At 41.5% G+C, this 27,399-nt stretch overlaps 1 protein-coding gene across 2 annotated transcripts in view; it reads right to left on the reverse strand.

Moving 5' to 3' along the window:
- XPO6 (exportin 6) overlaps nucleotides 1-27,399 on the reverse strand; it is a 109,657-nt gene that overhangs the window by 33,468 nt on the left and 48,790 nt on the right. Inside the window, exons 7-12 of one of the 2 annotated variants that reach the window (XM_043454824.1) lie at nucleotides 21,106-21,559; nucleotides 17,723-17,849; nucleotides 13,040-13,149; nucleotides 4,400-4,508; nucleotides 2,870-2,959; nucleotides 1,635-1,704 (exon numbers count right to left, since the gene is read on the reverse strand). In XM_043454824.1, coding sequence (XP_043310759.1) covers nucleotides 1,635-1,704; nucleotides 2,870-2,959; nucleotides 4,400-4,508; nucleotides 13,040-13,149; nucleotides 17,723-17,849; nucleotides 21,106-21,559 — 960 coding nt within the window. Of the gene's footprint in view, nucleotides 1-1,634; nucleotides 1,705-2,869; nucleotides 2,963-4,399; nucleotides 4,509-13,039; nucleotides 13,150-17,722; nucleotides 17,850-21,105; nucleotides 21,560-27,399 lie in introns of both variants that reach the window. The other variant, XM_043454823.1, reaches the window with a different exon arrangement.

Below are 27,399 nucleotides of genomic sequence, written 5' to 3' on the forward strand. Positions count from 1 at the left end.
TGTGTTTGCAAGAAAGACGTTCCTGGTGCTTTTGGCTGCCTATGTGTCTTTGTGTGTGTCTATGTGTGTGTGTCTGTAGCACAAATGTGTTTGCAAGAAAGACGTTCCTGGTGCTTTTGGCTGCCTATGTGTCTTTGTGTGTGTCTATGTGTGTGTGTCTGTAGCACAAATGTGTTTGCAAGAAAGACGTTCCTGGTGCTTTTGGCTGCCTATGTGTCTTTGTGTGTGTCTATGTGTGTGTGTCTGTAGCACAAATGTGTTTGCAAGAAAGACGTTCCTGGTGCTTTTGGCTGCCTATGTGTCTTTGTGTGTGTCTATGTGTGTGTGTCTGTAGCACAAATGTGTTTGCAAGAAAGACGTTCCTGGTGCTTTTGGCTGCCTATGTGTCTTTGTGTGTGTCTATGTGTGTGTGTCTGTAGCACAAATGTGTTTGCAAGAAAGACGTTCCTGGTGCTTTTGGCTGCAGAATGAATATCAGATTTTGGCTAATTCAACTTTTTATTATTTCCTAGTATACCCTCCTGGGACTAGCACCAACAAGCTATGTGACCTTGGGTAAACTAACACCTCTGAACATCAATTTCCTCTTTTGTAAAACAAGAGAACCGTGATTAGTACTTACACCTCACAGGAGAGTTGAGAGAATTAAATAACAAAAGCAAATAATATGGTGCCTGACATGCAATACCTCTTCTACAAACAGAAGCTATTATTATTAACAAAATAATCCCAAAATGCTAACCCTAAAACCCCAACTGGTGAAACCTGCCAACAGCAGGCCAAGGCCCCTCCAAATGGCTGCAGTCAGGGCCACTGACACAGGAGGGCTGAGCAGGTGGCACAGTGGTAAAGAATCTGCCTGCCAATGCAGGAGACACAAGAGACACAGGCTCGATCCTTGGGTCGGGAAGATCCCCTGGAGAAGGAAATAGCAACTCTCTTTAGTAGTCTTGCCAGGATAATTCCACAGACAGAGGAGCCTGGCAAGCTGTAGTTCACAGGGTCACAAAGAGTCAGGCACGACTTAGCGACTAAACAACAACAACGTTAACACAAGAGAGTTGACAATCCCCATGTGCTGCAGAGCTGCTCCCAGGTCCTCCTGATCCTAAAACCCAGAGAAGGAAGAACACATCCCAGCAAAGTCCAAGGCTATTTTTTCCCCTAGCTCACCAACTGGTTTAAAGGACACAGAGAAATATTCCAATTGCCAGGGTTTTTAAAAAGTCCTACTTCTTTATTCCAAATTAGCTTCTCTCTCACTGAAACACCTCTTTGGGAGAGACTGTCACAGCCTCATCCTCTACCTCCCCCACAGCTCCTTTCTAATCATTTTTTTTTTTTTAATTTTTGCCTATTTAGAAATTGAGAGAGAGGAAGCAGTGAGGAGGGGGCAGTGGAGAAATCATGTTCTGACAACAAAGGCGGCAGTGATTAAGTATTAGTCCACAGGGTCGCAAAGAGTTGGGCATGACTGAGCGACTAAACCACAGCAACGCTGACGCAGGAGAGCTGACAAGGCCCATGATCAGCTCCACCAGGTCGTCTGCTGCAGCGCTGCTCTCAAGTCCTCCCGGGAGGATGATTTTTCAGAATCTTTTTTCTGAACATTAAATTAGAAGATCAAAGTTTACCTGGCCCTGAAGTAACTATAAACTGCTGTAACCCCAGATAAACTTCTAAATTGTCCTGAAGAACTGGGAACTGAAAGAAACAAAAGATTAAAAAAAACATAAATGCGAATTTTAACAGCATTTAAACATTGAAAGAAGTATCTATAGTGGGAGGAGCAGGGTAAAAAACTTTTCTCTCGGAGCCTTTACACACAGCTAAGAAGAGGTGGCACCCCTCAGCACCTCCCATCCCCAAGAAGTCTTCTACAATTAGAACCACCAGTTAATATTTGGAATAAGAAAGAAAATAACGCACTAGTTCCATACTTTTCTAAACAAAGCACTATGATTATTATGACAATTATGTCCTTAAATGAGGATATCAAGCCTCCAAATGATCTATACTTTCTAGAGCTCTGAGACAGGACCCAGCTCCCTTCAAGTCCAAGGGAAATCCTGCCCTTGAAAAAAAGCACAGTTATGCCTTATTAAAGTGCATGATAGAGTGAAGAGACAGCCAAATTATTTGGAGGAGTCAGTTTGCCTTACTCATTTAGCAGACAGGACCTTCATAATCAGAGCTCTATCTTTTCTTCCTAAAGCTGTTAACTCACCATTAAGATAAAATTAAGACGTTAATATGACAGGTCCCCATGAAAGGCATATGGAAAATAAAATGGCAGTCTCCAGGTAAGAGAACACGAGACACGGCTGGGCCGTGCAATGCAAACCTGACCTCAATAAATTATCCTGCCTTTAGAGCAGAAATGGACTTAATGAAACGCCTTCAAATAACAAGCATCACTTAGTGAATGAAATCAGTCCTTATGACTAAGGATTCTATGTTCACATAAACATAGACAGAAACTGCCCAGCAAATAATCTGCCAAGAGTTTTTTGAGTTTTACGAAGGCTAACTTTCCAACAGTATAATTTTTTTTTTCCAACAGTATAATTTTTATAAATAAATCTTCCACTTGGCTTGGCCACTTATAAGCCACTGGTGAAAGAATAAAGGCATCAGTAAAATTTATATTATGCCCAAGAGTTTAGGAAAGAAAAACAGAGCTTCCAAAAGCTCATTTTAAAATACTGGGAGGAAATGTTAAACACATTAAATTCAAGGGTCGGTTATCATAATTATTATTGTTTAAAATATATACATTGTGTAAGACTGGTGAGCACAGACGCCTACCCCGCCACGCTATATGCAGGGAGATCATCAGGCCCTCCGCTCCCCCCAGACGGTGAGTTACCAGTGTGGAGAAGGCGTGTGTGGGAAGGAGCTCCATCACTTTGGCCACCACCTCCAGGCTCTGGCGTAAGTACCGCTGCCACTCTGTCTGCTGCTGCCGGGCAAACACAGAAGGATCAGCTCTCCTGCCAGCCTGCCCTCCACCTCAAGCCCACTCTCAGACATAAGTATGTGAAGAAACAGTAAACCAGGTTATTTGGTACTTTAAAAAGGCCAAGCTAAAAAAAAATTTTTTGATCCAATGAATTAATGTCATAAGAAGCTGGTTCCTCAAAAAGTAAATGATCCACACAGAATGACCTACTTTTCTCCCTGTCACAGGAATAAGAGATTTTAAAAAGTGACTGGTGAAATAAATGCTCAAGTGCCCTTTCCATCATCCCAGCTGTAGGAATCTGTCATTCATTACCTTCTGAGACAGCCGGTTCCTGAGCTTATATAACCGGCCACATTAGTGCTAAAGTATGACCACAAAGTATGGTCGATGAACAGGCAGCATCGGCATCTCCAGGGTGGGGGGTTGTCAGAAATGCAAATTCTGTGCCCCGCTGCCTCCCCAACCCCCCACACACACTTCCTGAATCAAAGTCTGCTTAACAAGCTGTCTCACAGTGACTCTTATTCAGATAAACTATGAGATGCACTGGCTTATATCAAACAGGTACCAGGAAGTGAAGCTAAGTCTACCAAGTGCTGCCAAGCACCTACCGTCCACCAGGCGCACGGCCGCTATGTCCATGTGTGCTGCCCTCACCTGACTGTCAACACAGGTCGGTTCAGACATATCGTTCCCGCTCAGGAGATGTGGAAATTAAACCTCAGAGAAATCCAGTGGCCAGTCTGCCACCTTCTTTGTACTCAAGGCTGCACAGTCAAATCTAGGCCATCTGGTTCCAAGCACAAGGCTGTTTCTAACCCAGATATGGCTACCCTCAAGGTCTTAACCACAGCACAGTGGCTGCTATTCTGAGAGACGTAACAGTGACTTGAAAAAGTTTAAATGCATGGTGGTTAAGAAAAAGGAACACTGGGATTATATCCTTAAAGACATTTTTCTTACCAATGTGGGGCACGCCAGCGTCAATAAACTCAAGGTTGATTTTAAGAGATATCAGTTTATATTAATAAAATATAGTCAATAGAGATGTCCTTTCACCCTAGCCTTATCATTTAAGTATCTCTAACTATCTCCACCAGTACCCAGCCAGCTTATATTTGTTGCCCAGAGTGTGGATGCAAGGCAGGGGAAAAGAGGTGGGATGCCAAGTTCTTACTAAACCACTTTTCACTGTATGTATGGCTTCTTTACTTACGTCTCTAGTCCATACAGGTAAATGCCTGTAAAACCTTTTTACAGTTCATAAACCCGAATCGACCAGCAGAATACAAATATCAAATGAGTAACTCAAACCATAAGATTGTTCTGGCTTAAAGACGGTCTCCAGAGCAAAGAGCTATGGATTCCAAGTCCCCATTTCCATTCATACCACAGCGTGACAAGGATTAAGGCCAACAAGGCTGTGCTGCTTACATCGTCATCCAGAGTCTCATCATCCAACTCCTCCAGCTGGGCCTGGTTGTATCTGAACTGGATTCGATTCAACACCTCTGTCAGCAAGAGGACTAGGGCGTCTTCGTACCTATGTGGCAGGGAGAAATGCAACATCAGGAGAAAGCAGGCTTTTAGCCTAGGATTTCAAAAAGGCCCCCCATATTCTGAAGGGAATGGTGTCTACACTGGATTACCGCACACAAGAAGCATCTAAACTAAACTTAGTTCATGGTTTGGCAAGTGTAATGTGACCGTGGGACAGGAGCAGGGGTGTGACTTATTCAACTATGTTCTAGGCACCTTCTTATATAATATCCTTTGTCTCTGGTACCAATTTTTGTCTTAAAAGTCTATTCTGTCTAACTTAGTATATAGTCAGTAGGTAAACAATCTGTCTACAATGCAGGAGACACAGAACATGGGTTCAGTACCTAAGTAGGGAAGATCACCTGGAGGAAGCAATGGCAACCCACTCCAGTATTCTCACCTGAAAAATCCCACGGACAGAGGAGCCTGGGGGGCTACGCCCCAAAGGGTTACAAAGAGCTGGACACGAATGAGTGACTAAGAATACCCCACACACACACAGTGTAGTTACCTCAGGTTTATTTTGGTTATTGTTGGCATGGAATATCTTTTCCTCTTTTTACTTTAAACCTATTTGTGCCTTTAAAATTCAAGTCAGTCTCTTGTAAACAACATGTAGTCAGATCATGTATTTTTAGTCCATTCTGCCAATCTTTGCTTTTTAACTAGAGAAGTTAAGCCTTTACATTTAATGTAATTACCAATAAGAAAGGACTGACTTCTGCCATTTCGTTATTTGTTTTCTCTATGTTTTATCTTTTATTCCTTACTTCCACTAGGACTGCTTCCTTTTGTGTTAAATAAATTTTTTGAGTGTACTATTTTAATTCCCTTGTCATTTCTTTTACCATATATTTTAAAGTTTTTTTTCTCAGTGGTTGCCCTGAGGATTGTAAGTACTATATATCAATATCAATTAACTCAATGATCCGATTTGGGGGCAGGCGGGCTGCACCACATGGCTTGTGGGATCTCAGTTCCCTGTGCAGGAATTAAACTCAGGTCATGGCAGTGAAAGCCCAGAATCCTAAGTACCAGACCACCAGGGAACCCAATGATTCAATCCTGTCAACAACTGTGAGAGGTAGGTGGTATTACTGATACTTTTCTGATGAGGAAATTATAGTTAAGAGAAGTTAAATCAACTGCCCAAGGTCATAAAGCTAGCTGGTTTGAACCCAGGGCTCCCTAAAATCAACACCTCATGTTCTTCTCTCTACACATAAACCACCAACAGGCTTTGAGCCTGCTCTACCCATTCCCCAAAACCTCAATTTTAGTCAACTTTTAAGAACACTTAAAGCCTAAAAGAAGACATGGAAAAAGTCTAGGGAAACCCTGACCCCTTGATCTGTCTAAAAATAATTTCTCAAAGAAACATTTGGAGCCCGAGGCTTGGATATTTCCCAGATGTGGTAAGAATCTAACTTAGCACCAAAGTTATATGTAATAGTTGCTGCCACAAGGGCCAACAAACCACTAATTTTCAAGAACAAATCATGTGGCCTAAACATTTGCCTTAAACATTTCCTGAAATGTTTCTACGAGAAGTTCAGGGCTAGACCCACTCACAGGGCAAAGCACCCACCCTGGTGGCTCAGCTCCCAGCACCAGTCCTCTCTCCACACTCTGTGATGCGGGGACCGAGGCTGCACACAGCACATCTCATCTCTGCTTGTTGGACTCTATCAAACACTAGAGGAAAACTGAAAGGCAAAGGGACCCCTTTCTTCCTGTGGGCTTGCTGTCCTGGCAGTGTCACCCCAACAGTGGTCCCCGGGCAGTAAAAGCAGTAATAAGAGGTTTCAGCTTTCAGCTTCCACACTCCCCAAGCCAGCCCCATCACACCCTCTCTCTGAGGTGCCAACAGGAGCCAGGTCACAACCTCTCCTCAAAGGAATAAGTCCTAGCTCCCTGGGGTCCCTCTTCTGAGCTGTGGCAACTGGGTGATTCCCTCCCCTCAGAGATCTGACCTCTAGCTGCATGGAGGCCGTCTCTCTGATAGTCAGTGACCCCGACACCTTTCCGTTGTACCCCTAGCCCTAGGGATGAAACTGCTTCCTGTAGTTATCATGTGTTGTCTCAGTGTTCCCTTTTTGCTTTCCACTCCTCTAAAACGTGTTTAAGCAATTTCCCACATTGAATTCTTAAATAAGTGTAATTTCTGTTTTCCTGACAGGACTCTAACTTATCAATCACCTAATCTTATACAGGGAGTGCCAAGACAACAAGACAATTAAAGCCAAAAGGTATCCAATACCAAGACCAAGTACAGTTCATTCAGTCTAAGAGTTACAACCCCTGTACTGAGACTGCAGACACAGTCTAAATACTTAAAAATCCTCCTGAAATGTCACATTTCAGAGCTCTGTGGGCACAGGAGCTCATTTCTTCATCAGAGACAGAGACACTGTCCCCCCTCAATCCCTCAAAGAGTTCCTCATTATTTGCAAATAACTTAACAAGCTAGACAAGATAAGTAATTAAGCATGATGGCCCAGAGGAGAATACTGGCAGAGAAAAATCACTAATAAAATAGGCAACATCTGTGGGAAAACTTGCAAACAGAATCAAAATCCCACTTCAGTAGACTTTAGAAAAAGGCTAAGTTCAAACACTTGCGCCTAGAGCTTATATTTGTCATTTGCCTACCCAACCCCCTTCTTCCCCGATAAGAGGACACGAGGCCCTGATGCCAAATGAAAGACTACATTTCCCAGTCTTCCTCTGCAGACAGGAGTAGTCAAGGAAGTATTAGTTATTTGGTGGGGCCTCTGGGAAAGCTGCTTTTGTCCACCTCTCCCCTCTACTCCTGCTGCCTGAATCACGGGTGTGCTGTCCACAGATTCAGCACCCATCTTTGACCATACAGTGACTGTGGAGGTGGAACTCATGCCTAAGTCTGGTAGAACAAACATGTACAGGGCCTCTAAAATAGTTGACATACAAAAAATGAGGAGACACTGAATGCTTATCAAGGGGAAGACAATCAGCAAACTGTCACAGATAACACAGATGCTGGAATTATCAAAGATTTTTAAAGCAAGCTATTATAAGCATCCTCCATGAGAGTCTTCAGCTGGAGGGTGTTTTGGACTGAACTGTGTCCACTCAAAATACATACGTTGAAGCCCCTAACTCTCAGTATGACTGTATCTGGAGATAAGGCCTATGAAAGGTAATAGAAGTTAAGTGAGATCATATGGGTGGGGTGGGCCTTTACCCGAAGAGAGAGAGACATGAGGGAGTGGAGTGTGTTCACGCTCCCTCCTCCCCGTGCAAGCACAGAAAAGAGGCCGTGTGAGGACGTGGAGGGAAGGCAGCATCTGTAAACCAGGAAGAGAGCCCTCACAAGAAACCAAATCTGCCAGCACCCTCACCTATGACCTCCATTCTCTAGATGTAAGAGAAAATTCATTTCTATTGTTTAAGCCACCCCAGTCAGTGGTATTTCATTATGGCAAGCCGAGCTGGTTAATTGAGAAGGTAAATGATAATCAGAAAGAAACCTGGAAACCTGCCTGCCCCAGGGCACCGCAACTGCTGAGCCCACATGCCACAACTACTGAAGCCCGAATGCTCTAGAGCCCGTGCTCGGCAACAAGAGAAGCCGCGGCAGGAGAAACTCATGCCCCACAACCAGAGTAGCCCCTGCTTGCCACAACTAGAGAAGAGCCCTCACAGCAATAAAGACCCAAGGCAGCCAAAACTAAATAAATAAAATTATTTAAAAGATTTTTCTAAAAAAAAAAAACAATCTGCCTGCAAATGCAGAGGACATGGGTTCAATCCCTGGTCCAAGAAGATCCCACATGCCATGAAGCAAGTAAGCCTATGCACCACAACCACTGAGCCCATGAGCCATGCCTACTGAACTCTGCGTGCCCTAGCGCCTTTGCTCTGCAACGAGAAGGCTGCGCACCGCAACGAAGAGCAGCGCCCCATCACCACAACTAGAGAAAGCAACAAAGACCCAGCGCAGCCCCCAAAATTAACCAGTTAATTAATTCATTTTAAAACAGAAAGAAACGTGGAACTTCAGAATGAAGGGTAAGCAAGAGAACTGGCAGATCTCTGGGTAAATAGAACAACTGTCTCTGTGTTGATTCTCTTAAGATCTCTTAAAATATGAATGCTGGATGAAAGCAAAAACAGAACATTGTCTGATGGGATTTTCACTGCTCACAGATGTAAAACATATGGCAGCCTCAATACAAGAAGAGAGAGCAGAAAAGTGGTGAGGCTTCTATATTACACTTGATGTGGTAATATGTTAACTTGAAAAGTTAAATATATATGCATTTGAATATACAAAGCAACCACTTAAAAAACTCATAAATACAGTCAATCATTCAGGAGATACACTGAAAGGAAAAACTAAATTTTTGTGAAATGTTGTTGTCATTTAGCTGCTCAGTCATGTTCACTTTTTGCAACCCCATGGACTGTAATCCACCAAGCTCCTCTGTCCGTGGGATTTCCCAGGCAAAAATACTGGAGTGGGTTGCCATTTCCTTCTCTAGAAACTAACAACAGAGTCTCAAAATAAACGAAGCAAAAACTGATAGAACTGAAAGGAGACATAGAAACTCCACAGTTTTACTTGGGAGAACTGACCCCTCTCAGTAACTGATAGAACAAACTGGATAAAGACAACATGTAGACACTATCAACCACTCTGACCTGACGTATCTGGAACACTCCACCCAACAACAGCAGAATACACACTCTTTCAAGCACAATGAATAAGCCCCAAGAAGAGTAGGTCATAAAACAAATCCTGACAAATTGAAAAGAACTGAAATCACACAAAATATGTTTGTAGATCATGATAAACTAAAAGACAACAGCAAGAAGACACAGGGAAAATCCTCAAATATTTAGAAATTAAACACCAAAGAGGAATTCTCAAGAGAGATTACAAGATAAACTGAATGAAAAGGAAACTAAAACATATTAGAATTTGATAGATAAAGCTTAAGCAGTGCTCACAGGGAAACTTAGAGCATTAAGTGCTTAAATATACAATGGAAATAAACCTACAGATCTGTGTGGCTCAAGCCACAAATGTGATTTCAGAAGCACTCCAACTTCTTCTGAGAGTTAACTAAAATGTTATGTTAAGGCAACTACATAGCAGGTGCTTAGTAAATGTATGATGAATGAAAGAGAACAAATGAATCAACATGCAGGCAATAAATAAACAAACCTACAAATCATATAACTACAAAGCACCGAAGCATAATCCTGGATAGCTTTTTCAACTCAGTGAAACAACTAAGATCCCATTCACTTGCTCTCTGGGGCAGCCAACAGCATGAATTTCGTGTAGCAAGAGCTAGAAAGCTACTGGAGCCCTGACATAAACCTAGTTAATACCTTTTACTAACTGTATCAAAATGCTGTGTATCACAATGGCACTTCCTCTTTACTAAGCAGAAAAACCCACTCACAAGAAAAGGGCAGCAAGTTTTCTCACGCCTACCCACATTTGTTTACAGTCCAATCTAGTGTCACCCGGAATCCCTGGCAGGTCTGTGGCCAGCACTTGCCAGCACTCTCATGACAAAGGGGTTCACAGGACATGACTCAGTAACTTTAGGTTGCTTAACACACTTCAAGTTTCCTCATCCTCCTGTAAAAATAAGTTTCTACCCAGGTGTCTCCCTACACATTGACAAGCACAGAGAGAAGGAAGTTAGAGAGACAAAGGATGAGAACTAATACTTATTTACTGAACATGTACTATCAGCCAAGGTACTTTAAACTGACTCATTTAACTTGCTCAACAACTTTTAAAGTAGGCACAACCATTCCCAAAGCACAAAGGGGAAAAGGAAACTGAAATTCAGGTCTTCCAACACCATTAATTCAAAATGTCAAACCCGGACAATGAACCCCATTAGCAATTAGTTCAGCTGGGTGTATTATAGAACATTTATCTGTTAACACTGGGACTCAAGTTCTCCAAGTCCCCACCAGCTCTGAACAAGAAATTCTTGAGCATCCTGACTAAGCAAGGAACATGTGGAGTTCCAATTTCCAAACTCCTAGGACCCAAAATATATCTATGTACATTTGTGCTTCTAAATTTGTAGCCTACAAAGCCTACCACTTTGTTGTGATGAATGATGCAAAACCTATAAACCACAAGAGACAGGAACTGAATGCTGTCTCTATGACTTAACCACACCTACGTCTCCCATTTAAGACACCAAGAAAACATCTGACTACTTCCTGCAAGACCAGTTGCTTCTGAAATTCTGATTCAAGTCACAAAAGCCCCCTAACTTCTTTCAGATATATTTTATCAGTTGAAAAACATTTGATTGCATTGACAAGCTCCTCACTAAAAATCAACCCAGTAAGTATCTGTAGCCAGTGCTCTTTATCAGCTGCTTCAACATATTGGGATCTCTAAGATAACCTAGAGCCGTGGTTGCCAAACTTTCACTTAAGATTTTTTGAGTGTGCACTTCTTATAAATATGCTCCATAAGAGGTGACAGGAAAAACAGAGTTCAACTATTTTCTTCGAGGACGCAGTACATCCTTCTTTGTAGTCTACTACCTTTGACCACTAGGGGGCGTCGGACTGACAAGCTGTTACCCCAGATGATGGTTACCATTTAACGGCATAAACCACAGACAAGCTTTGAATGTTTGGGTTGTTTTTTAAAAGTATGAAAGTGTTATATATGTATTTTTTTTTAAGTCATGAAAAATCAGAAAGCCTTATTTAGGATATAATCAAATGATCAGCAAGAAAAATCCCTAGTGTTTAAAGTGGTCAGCCAGGACCGCTGACAACTGTGACGACAGACTCCTGGGCAGGCAGGCAAGTGGGCTGAGGAATCTCTGTTGTCCAGGGGTCCTGTCACTTAACTCCACAATCACCACCTCAGTCAAACTACAGCAACATCTTCTGTGACTTATTATTACTGTGTGGTCATTACAGTGACCATCCATTGAGTGCCTAACATGTGATCAATACTATGCCAGGTATTTTATTTATATAACACGATTTCCTTGAATCCTAGCCATTCTGCAAGAGAGGTATTAGTATGCTCATTTTGCAAGAGGAAATGTGATTATGATATGACTTGACCAAAAGTAACACTGCTACCATGAAGCAGAAAAGGAATTTAAACTGCACCACTGCTCCTTCTATTGGTGCAACAATCAGTACAAGTGTTTCTCGGTGGAACAATACTGTATTCTCCTCACCTAAAGCACATTTCTACTGTGCTTTTAAAAGCATTTTCGTGCCGATCATTTCCTCAGCTTATTCTTCCAAAAAGTCTGAGCGATGTGAAAGACCATCTAACCACTTAAACATAGCAAAATCAGGCACAGTCCCAGAAGCAAAGGACGCGACTGCTCAGCGTACAAGAAAGAGAATCTGGCGGAAGCGCCTCTTCTTTGAAGAATCTCATTCAACAACACAATTACTCACAGTTGGCAAGTTCACCAAAAACAGGATCTACTGTTGTGTAAGAAGGTTTCCGATACACAAATACACTACCCAGAACCACATGTGACCTGACACCATAACAAGCTGGAAGCTCTTTTGCAATCATAAAAATAGTTTGGGGAATGAAAGTGCAAATGCTTAAACGTGGAATGAAAATACCATTTAGAATTTTAAAAATTCTTCAAGCCTCAGGAATGGAAAGGGTTTTAAGAAGTTCAGTCCAACTCTCTCCAGATGGAGTTCTCCTCACCACCTCCATTTGGCACTCTAGGAGAGAGGTGTTCACTATCTCCACCATCCACCACTGATACTATTTACTGAGCATTTGTAATGTGCTGAGCACTCTAGATATATTAGCTTCAAATAGTTAGATATATAAGGACTACAGTGTACAGGAAACATACTTTCTGCCTGCAAACAAGAAAAATGGGCTTGAGAAATGTGGGGAAAAAACATTTCCCCATTTTCTGTTTCTAAACTATAACAAGAAGTACAAAACTAATTATCCCTGGATTGTGAGATTATAGAAAACGTATCTTCTTTATATTTTTCTATCTTTGCTAGTTTTTAAAATAAACACTTTTTCCCTGACAAGTATTCATTATTTAGTAAATTTTCAAGCACATACAAAAGAAGTGAGGATATAATGAACTCCAAGTTCCTATCAACTAAGTTCAACATCAATTGTCAACACACGGTCAACCCACTTCCCCCACTAGCCCCAGGGAATTATTTTAAACCAAATCTCAGATGTCGTATCATTTAATCCAATAAATACTTCAACTTATATCTCTAAAGTAAGGGTCATGGGGGAGAAGGGGCCACAAAAGCATTATCATACCTAAAAACTTAATACATATTACTTTTTAATCAGGAAAATGTTTTTTAAAAATGAGGTATCTAAGGGGAAGACAAGAGAATGCTCAATGGCATTACTACCTAAACAGCTTATGTGACTCAGTTTCACTAAAACGGTCTGACAGCGTGGCAGACTCTTTAGGCCACAAGAGAAACTGACCAAAATGTCTATTTCTAGTTATCAATGTTTCTGTGGTTTACCTGTTGAGAACTGCTTCCTTGTCTCCCAGTCGGCTTTTAATTTTACTTGTCAGATAGTCCAAAAAGAGCGTCCAGATATCCAAACAAGAGAAGTAACCTTCATGAGTAGGCTATGGTGCAAAAGAAATCCAGACAATGAAATTACTTAATGTAACTACTCCTTAGAAACACACCCACCAGTGTTTACTTCCACCAGAACTCTACGACCATAAGCGTAGGTTCCCTCGACTTCTTGGTAATAACCACAATTGGTGTCTTTTATTTGGTCTTCACGATTGGGCCCTGCTGAACTAACAAGGGTCCATGGAACATATCATTAAGGAGATATTATGCAGAACAAACCAATTTACAAAATAAGCCAAGAGAACACCTATCTTGAACTCTGAGACTGTGATGTGGAGAGTTCTCACTGATCCTCTGATTCAAATCTGCTTCAGAGAAAAAGAAATTGAGATCCAGAGATCCGTTCAGTGTCAGGGACAGGAGCAGCTCTCCTTACTCCCCCAGCCAATGCTCTTTCCACTATGTACTATTACAAAACCAAAACCAAGTTTCAGTGGCTTCTAAGTGACAAGTTCACACATCTGAACATTAGGAAACAAACACTTGCAGTCTTCCTACATGACAGACTAAGTGAGCTCGTTAAGTCTGACCCGCAGGCTCCGGCTTATCTGCAAAGTAGATGTGTCAAACAGGCTAACAGCAACCTCTGCTGTGAGTTTTGATAAGGACAAAGTGAGAAGAGAACAAGTCTTTGTAGGGTCCTAGCATCTGGACCACTGCACTTTCTCAGGAGTTTTGCAAAATCCAGGCACTCTTTTCTGCAGTATATAGTCCTCCTCATACATATTCAGTTTCATCTGTGGCACCCCCAACCCCCAACCCTTATGTATCCCCTCAAATCCTTGCTACCTACAAGAACTCCTTCATTTTACTTGTTATTACATCATTCAACTACATCATTGATGGCAGGATTAGATATGGCAAGAAATAATACCACTATCTTCTTAGATCAGCTTCCTTCCATTTCTGATCCAAGACAATCCAGAAGTTTACATAGGCAGGTATAGAATTTGTCCAAGAGGTAACTTATGACAATGGTGGTGGTGTACAGTGAAGTTCTATACCCAGGCCGAGTCTAAGACAGAAAAGCTATAAACTTAAAAAAAAGGGGGAAGGGACTTCCCTGGTGGTCCGTGGTTAAGAATCCACCTTCTAATGCAGGGGACTTGGATTTGATCCCAGGGAACTAAGATCCCAGATATTGTGTGGCAATTAAGCCTGGGGGCTCTGGAGCCCGTGCTACACAACTAGAGAAGCCCATGTGCCGCAACGGAGAGCCCGCGTGCCACAACTAAGACTCAACACAGTCAAATATGTAAACTTTTGTTTTTTAAAGTGGCAGACTCCACTCATAACGCACAGGGCTGCCCTGGAACTAGACTGCTAACAGCTCAATCAGGACCACTGGCAAGGCCCTCCTCAAAGCACAAAATAAATCAGAAGAATAAGCAGGAAAAAACACACAATAAGCCATGTGCAAACAATATGGGTAGCCTGTGGACAGACACTAGACTGGCAGCCAGGAGATGAGCCTTGTCCTGGCTGCAGTGTGCTGTGCTTCCTGTCAGGAGCTTACCCAGTCACACTTCCTTGATTTGAAAAGCAATACCTACCTGCTCCCTCACCAAAAAACATAACTGATCAGACACATGTGGCTTCTGAGAAAAGCCAAGAGCTAATGGCTATGTCAAAGTGCTTCACAATTACACACGTCCTTCTCATGCCTTTGAATTGAGGATTTACTATGTGGCTTGAGGCTGGAAGAAAAGTTGGACAGATACACCCTCTTCAGGACCTAAAACACCATGGTTCCCATCCACATCTACAGACCCCACGTGAGGCCTCCTGTGCCGCCCACAATCTGGCCTTTGACGACTGCTCTGGGCACAGAATGGTAAGATCATAAAGGTGGATAGGCTGACCACACTTTTGGTGTCAACTCTGCAGAGCCCTCACAGACCCCTTTCTAAAATGTACCCATACTCAGATTTACTCCTCAGACTCCAGAGCCAGTTAGTCACCAAAGACCAACTGGCAAGAGCCTTTAGAAACTAATGATACCACTACTCCTTTCTCCAGGGAATTGTTTCCATTTGCATTTGTTCTATTTGACCTTCACAACAGTCCTGGAAAATGGAGAGATATTTTTCTTCTTTCCATTTTACAGATTAAAGAAACCAAGGCTCAGAAGTAAAGTCACCTGCTAAGGTGACAAAATAAGGAACAAAAAGAGAACCAGAGGACTTTCCTTGTGGTTCGATGTTTGAGAATCCACCAGCCAAAGCAGGGGGCACAGGTTCAATCCCTGGTCCACAAAGATTCCACATGCCACGGGGCAACTAAGTCCATGAGCCACAACTACTAAGCCCACATGCTCGAGAGCCTGTGTTGTGCAATGAGAAGCCCTTGCACCACAACTACAGAGTAGCCCTCACTCACTGCAAGTGGAGAAAGCCCTCGTGTGGCAAGGAAGACCCAGCTTAGTCCAAAAAAAAAAAAAGATGCCCCCCCTGCAGTCTAACTCCTTAGAAATTTAAAAGACTTGTCCAAGGACAAAGGCCTATTACAAATAACCAGAGCTCAAATACCCAAAGAAGTAGTCATTCGACATGCATACTTAGAACATTTTTTTAAGCTTTCTTCTATAACATATATCTTAAAAAGACCCCATTTTACATAGAGAACAAAGCTATATGATACTTCATTCTGTTTTCCCAAATAAACCCCTTCTTTCTGCCCCCAGCACTGGTTCCTTTTCTCTCATGTCTACTGCACTTATTCTAAAGTATCAGTCAAAGCCTTCCTTTTTTCCTGATTCTCTTTCCAGTTTCTCCAGATCGACATCAAAACTCTCCCATTTCTGATATTTCTCTCCTACATGCTCACCCTCCTATATCTCATCACCCCTCTGTCCCATCTTAGCCCTGCTGAGCTCAGCTGGCTTCCTCCTAGCTCTGAGCTCACTGGCCCCTCTATCAGACATCTCATCAATTCTTTAACCTCCTTCTCCTCCACCCGTACCCATCCAAATCCCCTATTACATTCACACACCCCTCCCAGCCTCCACCCTTGCCTCTCCTCTAGCCTCATGAAGTTACATGTTTCAAACTACCAAAATGACTACTTATAACATCAGATGCCCACCCTGACCTAGCAGTTCCATTCCTAGTACACACCAACAGAAGGAGTTACGCATGTCACCAAAGGCAGGCACAAAAACGTTTACTGCATGACTCATGACCACCAGAAACTGGAAGTAGCCCAAATCGGCAGTGGCATCGCTTTTCTAATGACTTCCTATAAAACAGTGAGAGCAAACTCCTGCCACACACAACACAGATGAAGTTCATAAACATAATGTTGAATGAAAAAAGTCAAACAAATCTATATTGTATGCTTCCAATTAGAGGAGTTCTAAAACAGGCACAACTCATCTGCTGAAGTCAGAACTGGGGAAGATTTGGGAAGGACATGAGGGGATTTCTGGGATTCTGGTAACATTCTATTTCTTGACTTGGGTGGTGGTTACCTGGGAAATCTTTGTTCATTTTGGGAAACCTCATGAAGCTGTACACGTATGATTTACACACTTCTTTATGTGTGTAACCCTTCAACAAAAAGCTTTGGAAGGGAGCGGGGTAGTCTGCACCTTGAGGTTTGCGGAACCTCAATTCCCCTGACCACAGACTGAACCCAGGCCATGGCAGTAAAAACCCAGAATCCTAACCACCAGGAACTCCCCAAAAAGCTTATTTTAAAAAGGACACGTAACAAGGCCCTACTGTACAGCACAGGGAACTCTGCTCAACGTTACACGGCAGCCTAGATGGGAGAGCAGTTTGGGGGAGAATGGATGCGTGGATATGTATCACTGAGTCTCTACGCTGTCTACCTGAAACTATTATAACATTGTTAATCGTCTATACCCCAAAACAAAGTTTAAAAACACAAAGGCAGTTATATGAAAGGGAAAAAAAAGACATGCAAATGAGCACAAGTGAAAGGGCATGACTGAAAGGTCTAAAACGGCACTGTGATGATGGCTGCCCAAGTCTATACGTCTACCAAACACCACTGAATCGTACAATTACAATGGGTGAATTGCTTAGCAAATAAATTCTATCTCAATAAAGTTGCTAAAATATAAACAGAAATAAAAAATACTGGGTCACCAAAATATAAATTCTAATGAAAAGAAAGGACTTGGCTTAAGAGGAAATACAATAGGAGCTCAAAAAACAACTGCTGAATGAGGGAAACAACTGGATCCACCAAAACTGAATTCCTGAGAGCTACACTACCGTCTCCTTGTGGGAAGGTTTAGTGACGGCTACAGACTACAGCTAAAGGCCCTAGGGGGTTCAAATTCTGGCTACACTGCTTACTAACTCTAAGACCCTCAGCAAGTTATTCTTTGTGCCTCAGTTTCTTTATCTGTAAAATGGGGATGATAATAATACCTACCTCATAGGGTTGTTATGAAGGATAAAGGTGTTCATCTTCATATAGTAAGCACTACGTAAATATTCTCAAAATAAAATAAAGTTCTTTCTCCCCAAAATAACAAAGTGGGCTTCTTGGGTGGGAAAGGGATGGATATGGGTCATTCCAGTGCTTTACCTGATGAAATGTGTACTTGAACAAAAGTGTCAAAAACTCCACCACAGGGAACTGGGAGTAGGACTCGATTCTCCTTAGGTGAACACTCACAAAGAGCCGCAGAAAGTCAGTAAACTTCTCGATGTAGCTAGAGAAGACAAGAAGACAAAAGGCGACAGTGAGAAACTCAGTCACCTCCTTAGAGAAGAATTCAATTCAATCCAAATTTCTTTCAGTACAAAACTATACAGATTTATAACATATTTGCAGTTAAAAATATAAAGGCCTGCAACAATTACCTACAGGTCAGGCAACCCTTCATTCCATTACCACCTGAAACATAGCAGAAAAGCAACTTTAATCCTCAGACACCATCTACTAAGGCATCTTATAAGCTAGCATCCTCACATTTGCTAACTCGGTGTTATGACCCAATTAAAGGGAAAGGAAATAGTACTAAAAAGGTCGATGGGCGGATCAGCTGTCATTTCAATGTGGCACGTCTGGAGGGCTGGTTTTCTTTGCTAGGAGGCCAAAATATCAAAACGAATGTGCTACAAACCTCAAAACAAAACAAGGCTATACAAAAGGCATGGCATCCAGGTAAGATCTACTCAAGCTTGCAACCCAATGTTCATGTTTTTCCCCACCCTCTAGCTCTGGTGCTAGTTAAACACAGCACATCCCAATCCATTCTAAAAAATTTCAGAAGGGAGGAGGGCTGTTCGAGCTGGACAAGACTCAGGGACAATTTAGCGATGCTTCATTTTACAGATGAGGCCCAGAGAGACAAAGTGACTGGCCCAAGGTCACTCAGCCAGCTCATGGAAGAATGGGACCACCATCCACTCCCAATCCAGTGCTCTTTCTTTTCACATCACAGGGAGTTCCCAATTCATTTGTATTCAAAAATCATTTCACAGAGGAGTGTGGGTCACAGCTGTAAGGATAAGAGATGTCTGTTATTAAATACACAGCACGTCATCACTCTCACATTTCAGAAACTGTCATTATAAGCCCCTCAATACCAAAAGGTGATTAGAAAATGAGATGGGTGTACCTCCATAAAACACATTTCAGAGACTGATTAAAAAAGGTAAACTTGGCCTTAGCCAAAAATTATATGTTGGCTAAAAGCAATTCTGAAACTCGTAACTGCAAAAAGCTGGCTTTTTGTTTAAAGCAAAGATATATGAGATAATAAGGGGGAAGAAGACTAGTCCTGAAAAGAGCAAAACTAGCCCATCAATAAACGTCCCAAATTGCTCCTGGGACCTAGCACCTGAGGGTGACCAATCTGTCTGTGTGGCTGCCACACACAGGTAAGTTTATCTGAAGCTTTAAAAAAAAATTACTTTGTTTGATAAGGACCATGGGGCCAAACACTTAAAAAACAGTAAGGCACCAATCAACTGTTCTTAGAGATGGCAAAGTACAAAAGAACTTCTCTCTGAGGCCTTCAATCACTAAGACTCAAGAGCAGGAACTCTTCATTCCTTGCTCTGCTTATTACATTTTGATGTGGTTACTCAAAGCTGTCAACCATTTCGCTGCTCTTTAGGAAGATGTACTCAATTCCCTACCACCCATAAAAGAATAAGGAAAAGTCATAGGTCATGTAACACACAATCTCAATTTTATTTTCATCTCCAACTCAATTTTAAAAAAGAATACAGGCAAGACTGTTTGGCAGCTAACACTCTGATTTTATTTCACCTCATTTTCTTTCCCTTGCCCACCTTCTGGTACAGGTGCTAATGAGCAGTAGAAAGTTAGAAAAAAAAAGCAGAAGAGAGGCAAGAAACCTGGGGTTAAGTAGCTCCTAAACAACTGAGAGAGGACTTAGCTGTTTAGAATTAGGGGAAGGGACCCAAGAGCCAGGAAGCAAGCACACAGGATTGTTCATGTCACCTTTCTGCTTCCAGGCACCTCTCAGCTTTCACAGGGCAAGAGGAAGCATAGGATTAAAATATAAAACCAAGAGCACAAAAGTTACATGTGACAAAATCAGTATACATCATCCATGATGACATTTTTATACCACCCGAATGTAAGCCGTAACAGACATTAGACTACAAGTGAAAGTCAATACAACTGATATCTATTTGATGCTTGGTGTAAGCTGCTAGGTTAACTGTTGGGTTTTTTTTAACCATATGAAGATACAGCCTTACTTAACCAAAGCTAGAAAGGATATAAACATATACAGTTGTGTGTTTGAAAGCTGATACCTTTGAATTCAGACAGAAAGCCATTATCAAATAATGCAAAATAAACCCACATATTACCATATCAGATTATGAGTTCCTTTGTGAATATACAAAGAAAATTTCACAGAAAGCTTGTTCACGATGAACCAAACCAAAATACTCTTACATACCAATTTTTTTCAACTTCAGAAAAACTTGTCAAACTTGCTAAATTTAAAAAGGACTAGAACCGTCTTGACTTTAGGCACCTGACTTTATGTCCCACTGCTTACTCTAAGGAAAAGGAAAACGGCTTAACTCTGTATAGCTTAACAACAAAAACAAACCAGGAAAATTGATTAAAATACTAACGACTTTTGCTCCCAGGCAATCTAGAAATATTTACTAATTCAATACAATTTATCTGCTTGAAACTTTCTGAATGGTCAAATTAATGCTCTTAATATATAAGCTTCCAATCTTCCCTTGTTTTTACACAGCAGTAGCATCACATGAATGAACACTGTAAGATTCATAAATGACATCATCTGTAAGGGAAATAAACAAGGAGACGGTGCCTCAGCTCACTGTGGAGTCATCTGAGTCCTTAACAAAGACAGGCGAAGTGACTTTAGGCTGCTTTCAAGAGGAGAGTAACCAAGAAACACAGATGTCTGCCCACATGAACATCGCCCCTCTCTTCTGAGGAAACCTTGCCAGTGGTGTAAAACTTACAACAGTGACAACATTCCTACACACTGCATGACGTTCACTTGGGAAAAGTCAAACAGTCAGAACCAAGAAGCAACACCAAGCGAGGAAGGGCGAGGGTCACTCCTGTACCTCCACGGGCCTCCTCTCCTGGGCTTGGCTCTGCCTGAGCAGCGGTCCCCGATCCTGCACCACCTCAGACCTGCAGGCAAGAGTGAGGAAGAGGGCGGACGAGGGAGGAAGGGCGGACAGGAGATGGACGGGCAAAGAAGACAACCAACCTGTACAATGTACAATCGCTTTTCCTCCTCAACTTATTTCCCTTAACCACCCGAGCCCTCCTGGCTAAGCTCAGACTTACTGGTACATACCTACCTCTCCGTTCCTCACCAGGAGCCCCAGATTCTGAAACCAAAGAGGATTACGGACACTATGCAGCACAACGTGATCAACAGTCAAGGCCCGTTCTTGGGGCACAGCCGAAGCCACATCTGTTTTCATTACCTCTCATCGAGTTCTTCTAGCCTGCTCTTCACTGTGTGGGCATTGTTATCCTTGGTGATTTTCTGCAGGAGGTAGAAAGTCTGCTGGAACATACGCAGTAAGTACTCCTCGAATTCCATAGGCACACAGTTCTTGGACATGAGTTCATTGATGCAGGACATGGCCAGGACCCCCAGCCGGCCTCGCTCTTGACCCAACACACAGTTCTGGCTGCTGCCGTTAACTGATGCCATCTTTCTGGCCCGGATGTCACAGCCAAAGCGCGCAAAGTGGAAGATGGTGGTAAGGAGGGACGGGGTGATGCTGGCAGACAGAGGAATCCAACTGAAGAGATGGGCCAGGCACTCCAAGGCCAGGGAACAGATATACTCACTCTCCGCATCAAGAATGGGGATTGGCTGATTCAACAGTTTGGCTGAACTAGGACTCTGCAACAGGTTACTCAGTAAGTCACCTGAAACACAAAAGGCTTTAAGATACATGCCATCAAATCTCTTACAAACCAACTTAAGAAAGAATTCTCCTTAAAAAACAAAAAAAAACGAAGCATTAGTACAAAGCAGAAGTTCTCAAAGTTTGGTCTGGGGACCTTTAAGAGTCCCCAGGAACCCCCTTTGGGTGGTTCAAAAATTCAAAACTATTTTTAAAAAAATTCCATTTTCCCCTCTCACTTTTATTATCTCTCAAATGTAAAACAGAACTCTCCAGAGGCTACATTCCACAAGCAAGAAAAAGCAAAAGTTATCTATCATTTAGCTACATGTTAAAGAGATTTACAAACTATAAAAGAACACCACTCTAAGTAAAAATTTCTGATTGCTTTGGAAAGTTATTTTTTCATTAAGATGTTTATATGTGCTAAGTTCAATATTTGTTTATATGTGCTAAGTTCAATATAGTTACTTTTAAAAGAATTAATATGTAAATCGACTATACTCCAATAAAAAAGGAATGCAGGGGACATGGGTTCAAGCCCTGGTCAGGAAACTAAAATACCCCATGCCTCGGGGCAACTAAGCCCACATAACCACAAACAAAGAACCCGAGGGGCACAGCTGCTGAGCGCGCGACCTCTAGAGCCCACGCTCCACAACCAGAGAAGCCCTTGGACCACAACAAAAAAAGCTCACGCATGGCAACCAGACACTCTGCTCCCTCTCACCACAACCAGAGACCCAAGCTCCCGCTCACCGCAACCAGAGAAAGCCTGTGCGCCACAATGGAGAGCCGTCATAAAATTTTACAATGTTCTGAAATGTGCACCAATATAACAGTAGTACTATTACAACAATACACTGTAAAACCAAGATGAATTTATATATAAGGAGAAATAAAATGACACCTCCCAAAAAAGGATAATAAATATTTCTAAATTTTCTCGGTTTTGATATCAATAGATAAAACTCATAAAGCTCTTTGAGGACCTCAATAATCCTTAAGAGTACAGAAGCTGAGGGTGGGTCAAACAGGCTGAGAGTGGTAAAAAGGTACAAACTTCCAGCTGTAAGATAAATAAGCCCTGGGGAGGGGATATGATGTACAGTATGGTGACTATAGTTTACAATACTGTATTCTATATTTGAATGCAGCTGAGAGTATAAGTAAGTTTTTACCCCAAGAAAAGTATTTGTAACTATGTGTGGTAATGGGTGTTAATAGATTTACTGTTGACAGATCAGAATGTGGTGATCATTCTGCAAAGTATATATAAACCATTATGTTATGCACCTGAAACTAACACATTACATGTCAGTTATATTAAATACCTCAATTTGAAAAACAGAGAGAGAATAAACAGGCCCGAGGACCAAAAATTTGAAACTACTGAGCTAGTCAAGGTGAGGTCTGTGGACCTGCACAATCAACATAACCTGGGAGCTGGTCAGAGATACCAATGATCAGGTGCCACCCACTCCCACTGAAGTAGAACCTAGGGGGGGTGAGGAGGCTGTGCTTGTACCAGCTCTCCAGGTGATTCTTATGCTTGCTTACTAGTTTTGAGGAGCACAGAACTAAACACTAAAGGAAATCACGCAAAATGAAACTGGGGGTGGGGAGATGGCTATGATTTTAGAGAAGACAAAAAAAAAGACAAGCATTCAGTAACTATAACAAGAAGAAGTCTTTTCTGAAATAAAGATGAGACTATATAAAATAAAAGGGCTTATTCTGCCCCAGGAAAAAAAAAAAATAAGGAGTAATCAATACAAAAACTTTGGGAATAAAGAAGGAATTAAGGCAGCAAAAGCACATATACAAAGAAGAAAACCCTGAATTCAGACTTCACAGTAACATTCAAAGCCAAAAAACAGTGGTGCACTGTCACAAGTTCTGGAGCAAAGAATGACTTAAGCCCAAAGATCTCCTTTGAGTATAAAGAAAGGTGACATTTTTTCAAACATGCAAAAATTCAAATAATACATTGCCCACAAATTCTTAGGGAGGATAATGAACAAAGAAACCATGTAACTAAAGAGATAAATAAAAATGAAGAATTACGGAATGGAGAAGCTGTGGCAAAGGGACTAATGCAAGTACTGAATTAAATACAGAATCAAGACTAAACAAATGGAAGAATTATAGAAGGCTGTGCTAGCTAACTTTCTCATCTTTCACAAGCATTAAGCCTCAAAATATATGGACTAAAATTAAAACATGTAGTCAGAAATTTGTTTTCATAATCTTTTTTCCTTATCCTTGGAGATATCTTTTACAAACTAATATTACTTGTGGAAAAAGTATCTCATGGTCAGCAATTACTTCCATTTAGTACTTTCTGTTAAATTCAAGTAAAACTAAAATTTAATAGTCTTTATCAAAAAATAAAAATAGGACTTCCCTGGTGGCCCAGTGGTTGAGTATCCACCTGCCAATCCAAGGGACAAGGGTTCGATCCCTGGTCCAGGAAGATTCCACATGCTGCAGAGTAACTAAGTACGTGAGCCACAACTTCTGAAGCTTGTGCGCCCTGGAGCCCGTGCTCCGCAACAAGAGAAACCACGAGAATGAGAAGCCCGAGCACCACAACGAGACGAAGTTCAAGCATAACAATGAAGACCCAGCAATCAAAAAATATAAAATAACTTTTCTTTAAAAAATAAAAATATGTGTTATGATGCCATTTTGTCCTTTTATTCAGCTTACTCTACACCTTTATATCTATGCAGAAAGAGAGGTCTGGAATGATGCTATTTCTGGAAGGTGGAATACTGGATAAATTTTTACATTTTAAATATTTTTTTTACCTTAGCAGCAGTTTTCATATTTGGGGTTTTAAAAGTCTTTACACTCTTGAAAATCATTGAAGACACCAAAAACACATTTATATTGGTTATTTCTATTGATATTTGTCATTAGAAATTAAAACTGGAAATTTTTCAAATATTTAATTCATTTAGTAATAATTAAGCTGATTTACCTGTTTTCATAAATACCATTTTTAAATGAAAAAGATTATATTTTGCCCTACAAAACGTTAATGTGAAGAATAGCACTGTTACTACATTTTTGGAAATCTCTTTACTGTGTGGCTTAAAAGAAGATGGGGCTTCCCTGGTGACTCAGATAGTAAAGAGTTTGCCCGTAATAAAGGAAATACGAGTTTGACCCTGGGTCGGGAAGATCCCCTGGAGAAGGCAATGGCTACCCATCCCATGGACAGAGGAACCTGGCAGGCTACAGTCCATGGGGTCGCAAAGAGTCAGACACGACTGAGTGACTAACTCACTTTTGAAAGAAGACAGCTAGATTCTCTCATCTGCTTCTGTACTTTACCTGTTGTACTATGTTGTTTTACTGACATATATGAAGAGAACCCAGCTTTACAGATAATAAAACTGAAAGAGAATGAAGTATTTTAGTGGCCTTTTCAGATAATGGCAGCTATTCTAATAATAAAATTTGAAAAGTACCAATTTCTTAAAGGTTAACTGCAATGTAGGATCTGAATGAACTTGTTTTTCAATATACTCATGAGAGTGAGAATAAAAATGACAAACTGTGTCTTAGCAATTTTTATGAACACATGGTTGAACGTTGGGACCCTGAAAGGGTTTTGGGGTGACTTCCAGAGGTCCCCAGACCGAGACCTGCCACCTTATATTAATGTTGGATTAATATGAACAAAGTGGTTAACCTTTCTCAGCCTCAATCTCCTCAACCATTAAAATGAGGCTTTTGTGATTTATTAACAAGGACTCTCATTTCCGTTGTTAAAACCAGATTAGACAGTTGTCCCCTGGCGTCTATCCTGAAAGGTGTTTGCTGGTTTCTGTTCTGAAAGAGCTACATCCGATACCAGATGAGACTCATCATGATCTCAGCTAGCCAAGCTGATAATCAGAAGACCTGGCTTCAGAGAATAATGCAGAAGGATGTTCAAGAAGAATCAGCAAACGTTTCAGTTTGTTACTGGATTAATTAATTTTGACTGCTGTGGTGGCTATCCACCTGAGTCACACAACCGACTCTCTATCAATGACTATTTCTGGTATTGCTTCTTTCATCATGGAACATGGGTCATGGAATAGCCCTTTATAAAAGATGCCAAAGTCAAAGGAAATCAAAACTCTTAAAATTATCAGGGCATTTATCAACCAGGATCAAACTGAGGCTTTAGCAATGGAGGAACCAATCAACACCACCTCAGTATGATCTTATATTAAACCAAGACATCTTTGGGCCCCAGGGCCTTTTTTAAAGCCTCTTGAACCTCCTGGAAAAGAAATAAATTCTGGCCTTCAAAACAAAAAAGGGGCCCCTATTCTTCAGCTCAGAATTTTTCCAGAATGGGATTCCACAAGGATATTAGAATAACTAAAACACAGATAAATTAGGCATTTCCCCCATGTTCCTCAGCTAGTCAGAGGCAGAGTTGAAACTAAAACCCAGGTATAGCTAAAACTAAGGCTTTGGGTCCTAGTATACCCAAAGCCTATGCTCCTTCCCAGAAGCCAAGACAGGAAAGATGATGCAGCCAGGAAAAATGAACAGTCAAGAAACTAATGTTCAAATATAGAAAAGTATGAAGATCTAAAGTCATACGTAAAATAGTGTGTGTCCACCATGACTGAAACTATAAAAAAGATATCGGCACAAGAACAAAGACTGAACAAGATTATGCAAAAGTAAATACAACCTACTGATAACGATGTAGGATGATCTCTGATTTTTCTCCCCCCTCAAAACAAGTGTCTTTTAATGTTGCTTCTCGATAAAAACAGTTTACTCAAGTCTCAATCTTCAGGGGAATTTTAGTAAATCAAAGAAGAGTTTTTAACAAAACTATTACTTGAATCCCAGCATGGGAGTCACCACAGAACAGACACCCTGCTTCATGCCGCAGCATTTCCAAAGCAAAATGCTTGATTATACAAAAACCTGTCAGTGACCTCATCGCCCCTGAAATGGGCCAGGCCCCAGGCACCCAGGCCCAAAGTAGTATGTGAGCTACTCTGGGACATTTACTAACTTGGGAGTACCTCAGACATGGTTGGAACACTTGTAAATGGGCTTTTATGAAAAGATCTTCTTGGCTTCTTCATTTTCTTCCTTACTGAAATTCTACATGTTTTCTCCGTTCTACCTTTACGAGGTGTTTCTCAGCCTCAGCACTACTCATATCTGAGGTTGGCTAATTCTTTGTTGTTCTATGTATTGTAGGATATTTACCAGCATCCCTGGCCTCCACTCACCAGATGCCAGTAATGCTCTTTTTCTTTAAAAAAAAAAGAAAAAGAAAAATTTCATCACAATGCCAAATATCCCCTGCAGGGCAAAACCACCCCAACTGAGAACCTCTGATCTAACTATAGCCTCAGTCCAGTAAAACGGAGAGGAACTCTTTTCAAGGAACCCTTGGGAGGAGGAAACAAGATCACAAGAGTTGTGATAACAAGTCCCATTTTTTCTACAGGTGAGAAGATATGCAAGTGCATGAACCTGTGCAACTTATAAACAGTTTGGGGAAAAAAAACAGGAAGGTGTAAACTGCTCACAATCAACTCAGGCTCTCTAAGACACCTTTACCTAAAAACTTTCCATTGACAGTATATGTTCAGGTCTATATTTAAAACTGGGCTTCCCAAGTGGCTCCAGCGGTAAAGAACACGTCTGCCACTGCAGAAGACAAAAGAGATCTGGCTTCAATCCCTGGGTCAGGAAGTTCCCCTGGAGGAGGGCATGGCAACCCACTCCATTATTCTTGCCTGGAGAATCCCCATGGTCAGAGGAGCCTGGCGGGCTACGGTCCATAGGGTTGTACAGAGTCAAGAGATGACTGAAGCAACTTAGTCA

This window comes from Cervus canadensis, chromosome 32 (genome assembly GCF_019320065.1).
Source record: "Cervus canadensis isolate Bull #8, Minnesota chromosome 32, ASM1932006v1, whole genome shotgun sequence".
Classification (NCBI taxonomy): Eukaryota; Metazoa; Chordata; class Mammalia; order Artiodactyla; family Cervidae; genus Cervus; species Cervus canadensis.